Here is a 14634-nt window from a genome sequence, read left to right on the forward strand (position 1 = left end):
GAGGGGGTCAAGCTATTTTCTAAAGCATCTGAAGGCCAGACAAGGAATAATGGATGGAAACTGAACAAGGAGAGATTCAACCTGGAAATAAGGAGAAACTTTCTGACCGTGAAAACAATCAACCAATGGAACAGAAGTTGCCCTCGGAAGTTGTGGGAGCGCCATCACTTGAGACTTTCAAGAAGAGACTTTCAAGAAGAGTCTGTCAGAAATGGTGTAGGGTCTCCTGCTTGGGTGGGGGGGTTAGACTAGATGACCTACAAGGTCCCTTCCAACTCTGATTATCTGTTAAATCTATTAGATGATGACCACTTGACTCGATGATCAACGGAAGGGGAAGAAAAGTGGAGGCTTGCTAGAATGGTTCCCTATAGCTGGTGTTGAGCCAAAAAACAGTTCCAGAATTTGCACTCGGGGCCTGAATCCAGCTTGCCTTCAAGCAATGTTTTTTTTCAAACTTGGCTCCTTTAAGAGCGGTGGACTTCAACGCCCAGAATTCCCCAGCCAGCCTTCTGGGCGTTGAAGTCCATGCCTCTTAAAGCAGTCGAGTTTGGAGGGGGGATAATGTCTTCAGGAATATCCAGATCTGGTGGCTGGCTCGAATCAATAATCAGAGAGGACAATTTCGAATTAATAAACTAAGAATTGAGAAAATTGCAAACATGACAGAAAAAGGTAAAATGGGAAATGAATGTAGAAATGAGATGAAAGCTTCAAATAACATTGTAAATTAAGATATGAGAATATTCTAAGGAAAATGAAATAAGTTATCATATGAATTAGAATTGGATAACTTTAATATTTAATATTAATAACAAAATGAATAAGTAAACATGGTCATGTTTGTATTGAGATGTGAAACCTGGAACCATAGTGCTTGCCAAATAAGAATTTTTTATTTTTTAAAAAAAATTGAGGAGGAAATTGAATAATGAAATTACTCTGTATGTCTAACTGATATGGTGGTTGGCAACTAGGAGAGAGTATTGAAATGTTGAAAATAAGCAAGGAAGGATTTTGATTTAATGTTGAATATGGGTAATAAATGATTGTATTATTAAGCTTTTCTGTACTAAAATGTATGATATATTGATGCTACGCAGTTAGTGTATTGTTGTGTATGCGTAGACTGAAATAAAAAAGAATTGTAAGAATATCCAGATCTACACACACACACACACACACACATATTGCATCTTGGTTTACTTTTGTTTGTTTATTTCTTTTCCCCACATTGCAGACTACCGTGCAATATATAAAGATTTGGTCTATTTTCTGCAGACAGATGAATTTGTCCCTACTGCAAAACTGAAGGACAAGGTACTGCCTCTAATCAAGGAGAACATTTGTGGGTTGAAAGGAAGGGTCCCTGATGGTCCCTCAGCTTGTGGGGGTGGGGGAGCGGTTTTCCTTCTAGATGTTTCATGACCCAACTAGGTAACATCATCAGCGCTAGAAGGGAGTGGGGTTTGCAAGAGGAGGAGGAGGAGTTGGACTGTGGGGTCCTTGATTCTGAGTTCCCGTGTTTTCTTGCATACATTTCATTACCCGGGTCTCATGACATGACGCCTCATCATCAGTGCTATAAGGAGGTTGGATAATAGTGATGATGTGACCTAGTTGGGTCATGAAACGTCTGCAAGAAAACCACCAAGCTCAGAGAACACCAAGAACCCCACAGTCGTTGTCCTCCGCCTCCTCCTCCTCCTCCTCTCTATAAATTTCCCTCTCTTCTACAACTGATGATATTGCCTAGATGTATCGTGCAATATCTCCAAAAATAACCACCAAGCATCAAGGACCACATAGTCATAGTCATTGTCTTCTTCTCCTTCTTCTATTTCCTCCTCCTCCTCCTCCTTCCTTCTTCCTGTTTCTTGTTGTTGTTTCTTCTTCTTCTTCTTCTTCTTCTTCTTCTTCTTCTTCTTCTTCTTCTTCTTCTTCTTCTTCTTCTTCTTCTTCTTCTTCTTCTTCTTCTTCTCCTCCTCCTCCTCCTCCTCCTCCTCCTCCTCCTCCTCCTCCTCCTCCTCCTCCTTCCTTCTTTCTTGTTTCTTCTTCTTCTTCTTCTTCTTCTTCTTCTTCTTCTTCTTCTTCTTCTTCTTCTTCTTCTTCTTCTTCTTCTTCTTCTTCTTCTTCTTCTTCTTCTTCTTCTTCTTCTCCTTCTCCTTCTCCTTCTCCTTCTCCTTCTCCTTCCCCTCCTCCTCCTCCTTCCTTCTTTCTCATTGCTTCTTCTTCTTCTCCTTCTTCTCCCCCCTCCTCCTCCTCCTCCCTCCTCCTCCCTCCTCTTACTTCTCCTCTCTGCTAACCCCACTCCCTTCTAACCCTGTTGATATTACCTAGTTGGGTAGCGAAACGTCTGCCAAAAAAAAAAAAAAAAAACCACCTCACCAAGCTCAGAGAACTGCAAGGACCCCATAGTTCAACCCCGAGCAACAAATATTATCTTCTCTCGGTACACTGGGTGTTGGTTAAATGATCCTAAAGGTTGGCTTTGTGGCTCCTCTTTTTGGCCAGTTGGATGGATCTCGTGGCCCTTCGGACTTTCATGGTCCCCTATTTGCATTTACTGAGACTTTCTCTGCTATCAGTGTTGTGGTCCGCTGGCATCCTGCGGAGACGGCAGCAGATTCGGACAGCAGGGAGGAACACGGGCCAGTTCGGGAGTCTGGGGAGGACTCAGACGAGGGTCCTGCGTCCGACGCAGAAATGGGGCCAGGGCCATCTGGGAGTTATGTGCTGACTCCAGAGCCTCCAGAATCTGGCAGCAGCGAGGTAGACGAATAGCGGGAGCCTGTTCCCAGTGCGCACATGCACAGAGCTGCCAGAAGGCAAGAACAGTTAAGACAAAAGGAGCGACTCGAGAGTCAGGCTTGGAGGTGATTGGTTCTCCCATAAAACATAAAGGCGGAGCAAAGGGACAGGAGCCTTTGCAGGAAGCAACTTTGTTCGTTCTGGTCGTTGGAAACCTGAAGCTCCGTGTTGAATTTGTGCTCCGTTTGGCCTCGTATAACTAATTGGACATTTAGTCATTGGCAGCATTTCAAGGGAGATAAAGGTGGGTGCTTATCAGACTTATCCCAAAGGACTGTGGGAGGTTTCCGTTGGACTATTCACAAACTCTTTGGGGCTCATTACGGGGCTGCGAATGACTAAAATTCACAGCCGTTGAAATAAAGAAAAACGGGGTTTGGGGACTAACCTGTGTTTGTTCGTGTCTCCATAAGCCTCGGTCAGGACCATCCGGGTTTTTGAACGGTGCCGTCTTGCCTTGCAGCATGAGGACAATTTCTCCAACGATTGCCTGGTGGAATTGAACGAGTCTCAATCCAGAAACGATTACCATTTGGTGCGCCAGTACCGCACCCCACACCACCTTGTGCGCTTCTACTTCATCACCCGTGCTTATTCGTCCTACGTGGAGAGCATCTTGAATGACTTCCGGGCGGCTCTGGAGGCGGACCTGGTCCCCGATGTTGTCATCCTGCATTCTTGCCTCTGGGACCTCAACAGGTAAATCGGACCGGCCGGTCCAGCCCGACTGCATGGTCCTCGACGTACAACTGAGGCAAAATTATACTGTCTCTAATCGAGGAGGATATGTGTGGCTCGGGGAGGGGGTGGAAAGGAAGGGCCTTTGGGGGTCCCCAAGTTTGTTTGTTTTTTCCCCTTTTGGACATTTTATGACCCAACTAGGCAACGTCATCAAAGCTCAAAGAGAAGGGGTGTTTGCAGAGAGGAGGGGAGGACCGTGGGGTCCTCGGTGCTCTCTGAGCTTGGTTGTTTTCTGCAGACATTTCATGACCCAACTAGCTAGTATCATCAGTGCTAGAAGGCAGTGGAGTTGGAAGAGGAAGAAGAAGATGGGAGGAAGATAAAATGAGAAGCAGGAGGAGGAAGAAGGATAGAAGAGGAAAAAAGAGAAGGAGGAGGAGGACTGTAGGGTCCTCGGTGCTCTCTGAGCTTGGTTGTTTTCTGCAGACGTTGCATGACCCGACTAGGTAATATCATCAGTGCTAGAAGGCAGTGGAGTTGAAGGAGGAGGAAGAAGATGGGAGGAAAATAAAAGGAGGAGGAGGAGAAGGATGGAAGAAAAAAAAGAGAAGGAGGAGGACTGTCTGGGTCCTCGGTGCTCTCTGAACTTGGTTGTTTTCTGCAGACGTTACATAACACAACTAGGTAACATCATCAAGGCTAGAATGGAAGGGAATTTGCAGACAGGAGGAGGAGGAGGAGGATTTGGAGGAGGAAGAGGAAGAGCGGTGGAGAACTGTGGGGTCCTTGGTTCTGAGTTCCATTGTTTTCTTGCAGACGTTTCATGACCCAACTAGGCCTCGTCATCAGTGTTTCAGGGAGGTGGGATAACCCTGACGATGTGACCTATTTGGATAATGAAACGTCTAAACATCCTACCAGTTGAGCCCAACCCCACGGTGCTCAACGTACGACCGCAACGGAGCCCGGCATTTTACTACAACGCTAAGCAAGAAATGTGCGCTTTGTCCCATTTGACGGCCTGTCTCGCCTTGTTCGCTGAGTGAATCGTGGCCGCTGTTAAATGAGTCATGCCGTCCTTAAGCGAATCTGGCTTCCCCGTGGACTTAAAAGGTCACCAAAAAGGATCGTCATGAACCCCGGGACGCAGCCAACCATCATAAGGACCGGCCGATTGCATTAAAATTTGATCCCGGGAATGGTCATTAAGTGTGAAAAATAGTCGCAAGTCCCTTTTCAACGTGCCGTCCTAACCTGGAACGGTCCCTCAGTGACCTGTTGTGAAGCCCACTCACTTCCCCATTCCGCGTAGATACCACGAGGCTTTTCCCACGGAGCCGCCGATCCCCAAAGCGATCCGAGAATACCGCCAGAACGTGGAGAAGCTCTTCCAAGCGTTGGACGACGTCCTTCCTTCAAGCACTCTCATCATTTGGAACACGGCCATGGCCATCACCAAAGATGCCCGCGGATACGTCATCGAGGTGAGAAGATCGATGTGTTGGGATTCCGACATTTACCCCGATTTAAATCATGAGTCATGCGCCAAACTTCTAAAACAACAAGCATCGTCACAAAATCTCCAGAATTGTAAAGCCTACAAACTTGAAATTTGGGCATCTATGTTCCTCTTGGCTTCTAGGGGCTCACTAAGAAAGGATTTTTGGAAATGACCATCAGAGCATTTAGAGTATTTCCTATCTTATTATTATTATTAACATGCTCTGATGCTAAGGAGTCCTACTCCCCCTCCCCACCTGGAAAGAAATCTATTCCAAATACAAAACACAAGCAGAGGAGAGGAGTTTAGTTTCGCTTTCACAGCACCAAGCAGCTTTAATACAGAATAGTTGAGCTCAGCCACACCCAGGCTCCTTGCTGTCTCCTTCTTGCTCACACAGCAATACTCTTTCAGTTTCCAAACAGCCCTCCACACTCTCACACACTGACAGGACGCTAGCCAGATGAATACCGATGTGGATGCTGGTCGGCAGAGGCAGAATTTCTCCCCCCTTATTTTCCTCCCCAAAAACGAAGCCCGACCACATAGTTTCGTAGCGAAGCACGGGGATCCAGCTAGTTATTCCCATTTCCCTTATTTAACTGTTCACATCTGTTTATATTCAAGTTTCATCCTTCATTCCTACATTGTCCAGTGTTTCAATATACACTTCTTATACCAATTACAATATTGTTTAAACATATGTAGTAGATCTATTCATATTCCTCCCACTCATCCATTGCATTTAATTCCACGATTAATACACCTGTGTCAGGATTCCAGCGGTTACCGCAATGAAATCATGAGTCTCGTGCCAAACTTCCAAAACTTCCAAAGGATTTATTGGGAATGAACATGTCTGGCACTGCCTGGGTGTAGCTGACTCTGAGACACGTAATTCATTGTCACTCTTGACCCTGATTTTCCCTCCAGGCCCTGGTGGAGAATTCATATTCTCCAATGGGACACATCCATAGCCCAGAGTCATCAATCATGCTCTCCAGCTAGAATTTTGCGCAGCAGAAACTTCAGTCCCCTAGTGACTATCTTTGAAAAAATATTTCTGGAATGTGCTTTTGATGTCCAAGCAAACCCCTTTCCCCTCTCCCTTTCTTTTGGCAACTCTAAAAAAACCACAGAAATATTTTGTGTTGACATTCGGCTCCCCTCACTTCTTGAAGGTGATCTGTGCAACACAAAAAAAGAAAACAAATTGATTGCAGGTATAGGATTCAGGGTTGCGAACTCCTGCAAGGCTTGGCTGGATTTTCTGCATGGAACCTCATCACAAGGTGATTGGTTTGGAGGTTCCTAGTCTTTACTCAAGATTACCTTACATTAATATATATATGTGTATATATATGTGTGTGTGTGTGTATGTGTGTGTGTGTGTGTATGTTTTCTTAAGTTATCGCGGGTACTTACATGTATGGCATTCGGAAGTTTGGGTATTTTCCCAGGTCATTATAGTTGTGCTTTTAAAGTTGTAACGCGTTTCGGCAGAATCTCATCTGCCATCATCAGGCTTCTGTATGAGATTCTGCCAAACATTGCTACAACTTTAAAAGCACAACTACAATGACATGGGAAAATACCCGAACAAAGCTGAATACCATACATGTAAGTACCCGTGAAACTTAAGAAAAAAATAAACAAACAAACAATACATACATACATACATATATATAATAGATATATATATTATGATTTAATGATCTAATTACTCATGGTTGAATTTTGTTGTTATTCACATTTATATTGTTATGAATTTTATTATCTGACTGCTCGTCGTGATATGATTTTGGTATGTTAACGTGCTTGACTTAGAATAATAGAGTTGGAAGGGACCTTGGAGGTCATCTAGTCCAACCCCCCGCCCGCTTTCATGATCTAATTACTCATGGTTGAATTTTGGTTATTCACATTTATATTGTTATGAATTTTATTATTTGACCGCTCCTCGTGATACGATTTTGGTATGTGAACATTGCTTGACATAGAATAACAGAGTTGGAAGGGACCTTGGAGGTCATCTAGTCCAACCCCCTGCTCGAGCAGGAGTGTCTTAATTCCAAATATTAGCCTCTACCTAGGATCGAACTCGCAGCCTCCTGGATTGTGAGGCGAGAGCTCCACCTCTAGGCCACCTGAGCTGACTTGAGGATGGTGGGTGTTTTTTTGTTGGGGTGTGTGTGTGTGTGTCTCTCGCAGCAACCCTGCAAGGTGTCAGCCCAGGATATGATAGAAGCCAACTTCTACAGCGCCAACCTGGCCCGAGGGTTCTGGTTCGACGTCCTGGACCTCCACTACTACTTCCGGTTCCTGCAGGACTTCCACAGCCCCGACGGCATCCACTGGAACTTCCGGGCTCACCGCTACCTGACCAAACTCCTACTCACTCACCTGGCCGAAGCCTGGCAGGTCCAGCTAGAGAAACAGAGGCCGCTGATGGGCAAGTGGGGAAGGGGGGGAGAAAGTGTGGGGGGGGGGAGGGGAGGGGGGCTTGGAAAGCAGGAGGCCCCCTCCCCCTGCAAGGCTGGGTGGGTGGGGGCTGCTGGGAATTCCCACCTCCTGTTCCCCCTCCCGCCCCCCACCAACTAGGCTCTTAAGGATGGTGGAAAATAATTGGATTTAGGGGTCCCCTTCAAAAGGGGTAACTATGGTAAGAAGGAAACGAGTGGGTGAAAAAAATGAATGCACCCATACCGGCTGTTCAAAAGTATCAGAAATGGCTTCTTTACAACTTTTCCTTTCCTTCCCTTCCCTTCCCGCCTTCCTTCCTTCCCCACTTCCATTTATCTTTCTTTCCTTCTTCCTTCCTTCTTTCTCTTCCCTCCTTCTTTCCTTTGTTCCCCCTTCCATTTATCCTTCCCTTCCTTCTTTTCCTCCTCCTTCCATCTATCCTTCTCATTCCTTCTTCCCTTCCTTCTTCCCTTCCTTCCTTCTTCCTTCCTTCCTTCCCCCTTCCATTTATCTTTTTCCTTCCTTCTTCCATTTACCCCCTTCCTTCCTTCCTTCCTTCCTTCCTTCCTTCCTTCCTTCCTTCCTTCCTTCCTTCCTTCCTTCCTTCCTTCTATTTATCTTTCTCCTCCTTCCTTCCTTCTTTCCTTCCATTTATCCTTCTCCTTCCTTCCTTCCTTCTTCAATTTATCCTTCTCCTTCCGTCTTTCACTTCCTTCTTCCTTCCTTTGTCCCCCCTTCCATTTATCCTTCTCTTCCTTCCTTCCATTTATCCTCCTTCTTTTCCTTCCTTCCTTCCTTCCTTCCTTCCTTCCTTCCTTCCTTCCTTCCTTCCTTCCTTCCTTCCTTCCTTTCTTCTATTTATCTTTCTCTTCCTTCCTTCCTTTTTTCCTTCCATTTATCCTTCTCCTTCCTTCTTTCCCTTCCTCCTTCCTCCTTCCTTCCTTTGTCCCCCTTCCATTTATCCTTCTCTTCCTTCCTTCCATTTATCCTCCTTCTTTTCCTTCCTTCCTTCCTTCCTTCCTTCCTTCCTTCCTTCCTTCCTTCCTTCCTTCCTTCCTTCCTTTCTTCTATTTATCTTTCTCTTCCTTCCTTCCTTTTTTCCTTCCATTTATACTTCCCCTTCCTTCTTTCCCTTCCCTCCTTCCTTCTTCCCACCTTCCCCCTTCCATTTATCTTCCTTCCTTCCTTCCTTCCTTCCTTCCTTCCTTCCTTTCCTTCCTTCCTTCCTTCCTTCCTTCCTTCCTTCCTTCCTTCCTTCTATTTATCCTTCTCCTTCTTTCTTGCCCTTCCTCCTTCCTTCTTCCTTCCTTTGTCCCCCCTTCCATTTATCCTTCTCTTCCTTCCTTCCATTTATCCTCCTTCTTTTCCTTCCTTCCTTCCTTCCTTCCTTCCTTCCTTCCTTCCTTCCTTCCTTCCTTCCTTCCTTCCTTCCTTCCTTCCTTCCTTTCTTCCATCCTTCTTTCCTTCCTTCCCCCAATGGATGACAGGAGTTTCAAACCAGCCTATCCTTCTGCTGCACAAGGGGCATGATGGCTCAGTGGTTAAAGACACTGGACTTGTCAGATGGAAAGCCGACAGCCCGGGTTCGAGTCCTGAGCTTCACAAGACGGGGTGAGCTCCCGTTCCCTGGCTCAGCACCTGCCCACCTAGCAGTTCAAAAACCAGCAAATGCGAGTAGATAAATAGGTACCACTTCAGAGGGAACAACGTTCCATGCGCTTTGGCGTATACAGGAAGTCCTCAACTTATGACCACTGTGGAGCCCCAAATTTTACGTGGCTCAGTGAGAAATTTGTTGAGTGGCTTTTGTCCCATGTTACAACATTTCTTGCCCCATTTATTAAATCAATCATGGCAGCTGTCAGTCACACGATTGTTAAGTGAATCTGGTTTCCCCCTGGACTTTTGCTTGTCACTGAAGCAGATCACCTGACTCTGGGACACGGCGCCCATCATAAATATGAGTCAGTTGTCGATCATCTGGATATAAATCACGTGACCCCCCCACGGGATGCTGCTGCAGTCGTTAAGTGTGAAAAACGCTTTTTCGGTGCCGTTAAGGTAAAGGTTCCCCTCGTACATCCCTGCTAGTTATTTCCGGCTCTAGGGGGCGGTGCTGATCTCTGTTACAAAGCCAAAGAAGAGCCAGCGCTGTCCAAAGACGTCTCCGTGGTCACGTGGTCAGCATGACTGAACGCCGAAGGCGCACGGAACACCGTTCCCTTCCACCAAAGGGGTCCCTATTTGTCTACTTGCATTTTTTTTTTTCAAATGTGCTTTCGAACTGCTAGGTTGGCAGAAGCCGGGACAAAGGAACGGGAGCTCACTCCGTAACGCGGCGCTAGGGATTCGAACTGCCAAACTGCCAACCTTTCTGATCGACAAGCTCAGAGTCTTAGCCACTGAGCCACCGTGTCCCATAGTTTGTAACTTGGAAGGGTCCCTAAATGAATGGTTGTGAGTCGAGGACTACCAGCGTCTTCGGACAACGCTGGGTCCCTCCGGGTAAGAAATGGAGATGAGCAGAGGTCCACCCTAGAGGTGAACACGACTGGACAGAGGAAACCTTTTGTGATGACCCAAGGGGGCGTGGCACAAAGGCAACACAGTCAGATAATCAATAAGACTCCTTTTATTAGCTCCAACTTTGACCCCAATGTCCTGGTTGCCTTCTGGGCTGGAGAATAACTCTCCCAGGAACAGCCTTTGGCTGCAGGGAATCAAGTCCAAAACATGGTCAACAAAAACTGTAACTATAAGTCCAATCAAGCCAAACAGAGGTAATTAGTTTGGCAGGGCAGGAGCAAGAATTCCAGATGTGAAGGCACGGCAAAATTCACACGGTTGGGAAGACGTCAGGAACACAGATAACCACAGTCGACACAAGATAAACTCACGTTTGTTCCCAGAAGACGCCGCTCTCAGCTTGCATCTCCTTTAAACTCTCATTTGCAGCTGTGGCTAATGAAGGGAATCAGGACCCTTGCTTCCCCCGTAAGCCATGCAACCCACGTTACTCCTTTCTCCGTTCCTCCTTGCGTGCCCTAGGATGAAGGTGGGCCTGGGTCTTCCTCTGAACTCGCTCTCCCTTGTTCTACCTCTCCCCTGCTCTGCCCAGCCGGACTTTGCCCTTCCCCAGTTTCCTCCACAGCCAATAGAGCCACACTCCCGCTCCCTGTCGGCTGTTCGTCTTCTTCCTCGGATTCAGACTCCGACAGGGGCATGACATCTTTTTAACTTCGCTTTTCCTTCTATCCTTCCTTCAGGATAGGAATAGGAAACTTTTCCGCATTCCTCCCATCTTCTTCCTTTCCAGGCATTCGGAAGTATCCAAAAGCAGAGAGTCGGAGGAACGTGAACCCTTCCGCTCCTCAGCTGATCCGCACCCTGTGGACCAACGGCTCAGCCAGGGACTTCTCTTCCAGGAGACCTTCTCACCTCCGTCGTAATGCCCACAAAAAGAGGCTAAGAGCAAGGTTGGGTCCCTGTTACTATTCGCCTGTCCAGGTTGGAGGACCCGAGGATGACCTTCACCAGGAACGCAACCCCTCATCCTGGCCTGCATTCTCTGACCCCACTGGCTTGGAGAGGAGGCCCATAAGTACCTCTGAAGGCCCTCAATCCCTTCTAGGTTATTACCCTCCCGGCCCAGAACACGGGGGCTACGACTGGTGGCCCGTAGGTTCTACTGAACAAGGGCATGGTCTGCAACCTGGTCCATATTTTAATTCTCACGCCCCACATCACATGGGCTGGGATAGTTGGCCCATATCTTCTTCATTGGAAGGAGGATGGTGCCTTTCACGCTACTACGGCGGTCGTTCTCACGACCCATTTCACGCTGCCTATGATGCTACACCCCTAAACGGACAAGAATATTGCCCTCAACCCAATGCAAGTTATTCTTCGGTCCCAGATAGCAGAGCCCTACATCGTGTAGAGCCAGGGGTCCAATTCTATTCAGATCCTTACGTTTCTCCCTTCCAAGATGACAGGCTCACCAGCTTTGCTCCCCAGGGGTCCAGAGCCCACCCCGACAGTCCCCCTTCTTTCCCGCAAGATGTGGGTGAGGCCAGCAGACCCCTAAGTACTGTGGAACAGGGGCAGGGTCTCCAACCCCATCATTATTGCCAGGCTGCCCAGGGACCTGACGATGACAGCTGGGTCATGGGTTTGCCCGAGCGAGCCCCCTGGCTCCCTTTCCACCCTAGGAGAGACCTGCCTGCCCATCACAATGTTAGGAGTGGCCCTTGGTCCACAGGTGGAGGTGAAGGAGACTCGGGCTTTCCATCCCACGCAGAAGGTACGTTCCTGGTTTTCCTGCCACTTATTTCAGGGGTGGGAAGAGAGCCAACCCAAGGTTTGAGGTGGAAGTGGGTGAGAAGGAAGGTCCTAGAGAAGTATGAATTGGAGGAGGAGGAGGAGGAGGAGGAGGAGGAGGAGGAGGAGGAGGAGGAGGAGGAGGAGGAGGAGGAGGAGGAGGACTGTGGGGTCCTTGGTGCTCTCTGAGCCTGGATATTTTCTTGCAGATGTTTCACTACCCAATCAGGTAACATAATCAGAGCTAGAAGGGGGAAGGATTTGCAGAGAGGAGGAGGAGAACTTTGGAGGAACACTGGGAGGACTGTGGGGTCCTTGGTGCTCTCTGAGCCCTATTGTTTTCTTGTAGACGTTTCATGACCCAAGGAGGTAACATCATCCATGCTAGAAGGGAGTGGGGTTTGCAGGGAGGAGGAGGAGGAGGACTATGGGCACCTCGGTGCTCTCTGCACCTGGTTGTTTTCTTGCAGACCTCTCATTACCAAACTGAGTAACACCCTCGGGGCTTTAGTACCTTCCACTCTGCACTTCTTCCTAATCTCCTTTCTTGCTTTCTAACAGAAATTCATCCCCGTGGCTTCTCTGGGCCGGAATGCTTTACTCACGAGGAAGACTGGGCTTCTTACAGCTTGCCATGCAGAATAGCCCTTGACACCTGGATCAGGTCTCAGAAGATGCATTCAAAGCACCCTTGACGTACCAACCGTTGGCGCCAAGACTGTGCCCCTTATGCTGCCAGCCGGAAGAGTCCCAGGGACTTTTATTAAAATCTAATGCCCATCGCGCCCCCAGGGCCATTCTGTTCGGGGGGGGTTTACTGGTCCCCAAAGACAATTGTGGCAGGACCGATTTTTTTTTTGCCTCCTGGGCTGCGGTTCCATCTTTGCCCACTCCGGACAATGTCTGGGCGTCTCAGTTATGGAGCAATTGGGAATGACTCATTTGCGAATTCGGGACCCGCAATTTGGTATTTCAGATATTGATGCAATGTTCGGAAAGAAACAAAATCTGTGGTCATGCCCCAGTCGGAATCGGATTCGGAGGGGGAGGTCGAGCAGCCGACAGGGAGCGGGAATGTGGCTCCATTGGCTGTGGAGGAAACTGGGGAAGGGCAAAGTCTGGCTGGGCAGAGCAGGGGAGAGGTACAGCAAGGGAGAGGGAGTTCAGAGGAAGACCTAGGCCCACCCCCTCTTCATCCTAGGACACGCAGAGAGGAACGGAGAAGGGAGCAACTGAGTTGCATGGCTTACGGGGGAGGAAAGGGCCCTGATTCCCTTCATTAGCTGCAGCTGGGAACACAGAGTTTAAAAAGGGAAGCTGCGCACAGCAAGTTGTTGGGAGCAAATCGTGAATTATCTGGTATTGTTGAGGCTTATCTGGGTTCCTGGCATCTTCCCAACTGTGTGTGTTTTGCTGGCCTTTCAAGTCTGCAATTCCTTCTCCCGCCCTGTCCAGTTAATTACTGCAGCCTGGTTTGTGTGCATGTTTACTTACAGTTTGTATTGTACTTTGTTTTCGGACTGAATTCCTTCCACCTGGGGTAGTTTTTTTTCTCCAGCTGAAGGTAACCTGGACATTGGGGGCAAAGTTGGGAGATAATAAAGGGGACTTTTCTTGCTTATTTGACTGTGTTTTTCTTTGTGCCACGCCCCTTTGGGTCATAACCCTCTGGTTTGGGAGATGGCGAACGATGTCACATCATTTGAGACCACAGAAAGGGACCATGGGGTCTGGGTGGGTGGCTAGTTTTCAAACATGGCCCCTTTAAGATCTCCAGACTTCAATTCCCAGCATGGGCAGTTCTGGGAGTGGAAGGCCACACTGTTAAAAAGAGTTTCCAGTAGAAATTCAAGTCCAGAAAACACACAGATGACTGATTCAGCAGGATCATTACCTTCTTCATAAACATAATGATATGAGTAAAATTTACAATTCCACTTATAGATTCTTTCAATGCCACCTAAGCAAAACCTCAGAGCAGAACTCAGCTTCGGCAAGCCAGCAAGTTAGTTTTACTTTCAATTCTCAACTAAACCTACAGAGCCAAACCACACCAGGCTGTCAGCTCCCATTGGCTGCTCTGTTGCCCTGCTTACTCACTGTTAACTATGTCTCTGCCTGTGAAACCTGTGAAAGGGGATTTTGGAGTCTCGGTGGACAATCACTTAAACAGGAGCCAGCCGTGTACAACAGCTGCCCCCAAAGCCCATGCAATCCTAGGCTGCATATAAACAAGAGGGTGAGAATCAAGATCACGTGGAGCGTTCACGCTGCTTTATAAAGCTTCACTAAGGCCACAGTTGGAATAATTGCATCCAATTTACAATGTGAAAAAAAAAAAAGGTTGAGACTTTAAAAAGAGCGCAGAGAAGAGCAACCAAGATGGTTAGGGGAAGAATGAAGAACAGTTGCAGGAACTGGGTAGCTCTAGTCTAATGAAGAGAAGGACCAAGGGAGATAGGAGAGCAGTCTTCCAATATCTCAGGGGCTGCCCCAAAGAAGAGGGAGTCAAGCTATTCTCCAAAGCCCATGAAGGCAGGACAAGAAGCAATGGATGGAAACTAATCAAGGAGAGAAGCAACTTGGAATTAAGGAGAAACTTCCTGGTAGAACAATCAGTGGAACGACTTGGCACCAGAAATTGTGGATGCCCCATCACTGGAGGTTTGCAAGAAGAGATTGGACAACCATTTGTCTGGCATGGCATAGGGCAGGGGTCTTCAAACTTGACAGCTTGAAGACTTGTGGGCTTCAACTCCCAGAATTCCTCCTCCGGTCATGTTAGATCAGGGATTCTGGGAGCTGGAAGTCCATAAGTCTTAAATTGGCCAAGTTTGAAGACCCTTGTGATAGATGAT

At 47.6% G+C, this 14634-nt stretch overlaps 1 protein-coding gene across 3 annotated transcripts in view; it reads left to right on the top strand.

Moving 5' to 3' along the window:
• The window catches only part of LOC113454708 (uncharacterized), a 29785-nt gene extending 16388 nt beyond the window's left edge, over nt 1-13397 (top strand). For 2 of the 3 annotated variants that reach the window (XM_087935695.1, XM_087935696.1), the window contains 6 exons: nt 1241-1320; nt 3275-3510; nt 4805-4976; nt 7205-7445; nt 10773-11759; nt 12338-13397. In XM_087935695.1, the coding sequence (XP_087791821.1) occupies nt 1241-1320; nt 3275-3510; nt 4805-4976; nt 7205-7445; nt 10773-11759; nt 12338-12471 (1850 nt within the window). In that variant the 3' untranslated portion in view covers nt 12472-13397. The remainder of the gene's footprint in view (nt 1-1240; nt 1321-3274; nt 3511-4804; nt 4977-7204; nt 7446-10772; nt 11760-12337) is intronic. The other variant, XR_015744023.1, reaches the window with a different exon arrangement.
• Nucleotides 13398-14634: the final 1237 nt, after the last annotated feature.

The sequence above is a fragment of the Pseudonaja textilis genome, chromosome 6 (genome assembly GCF_049901715.1).
Source record: "Pseudonaja textilis isolate UNSWEBS1 chromosome 6, rPseTex1.2, whole genome shotgun sequence".
Lineage (NCBI taxonomy): Eukaryota > Metazoa > Chordata > Lepidosauria > Squamata > Elapidae > Pseudonaja > Pseudonaja textilis.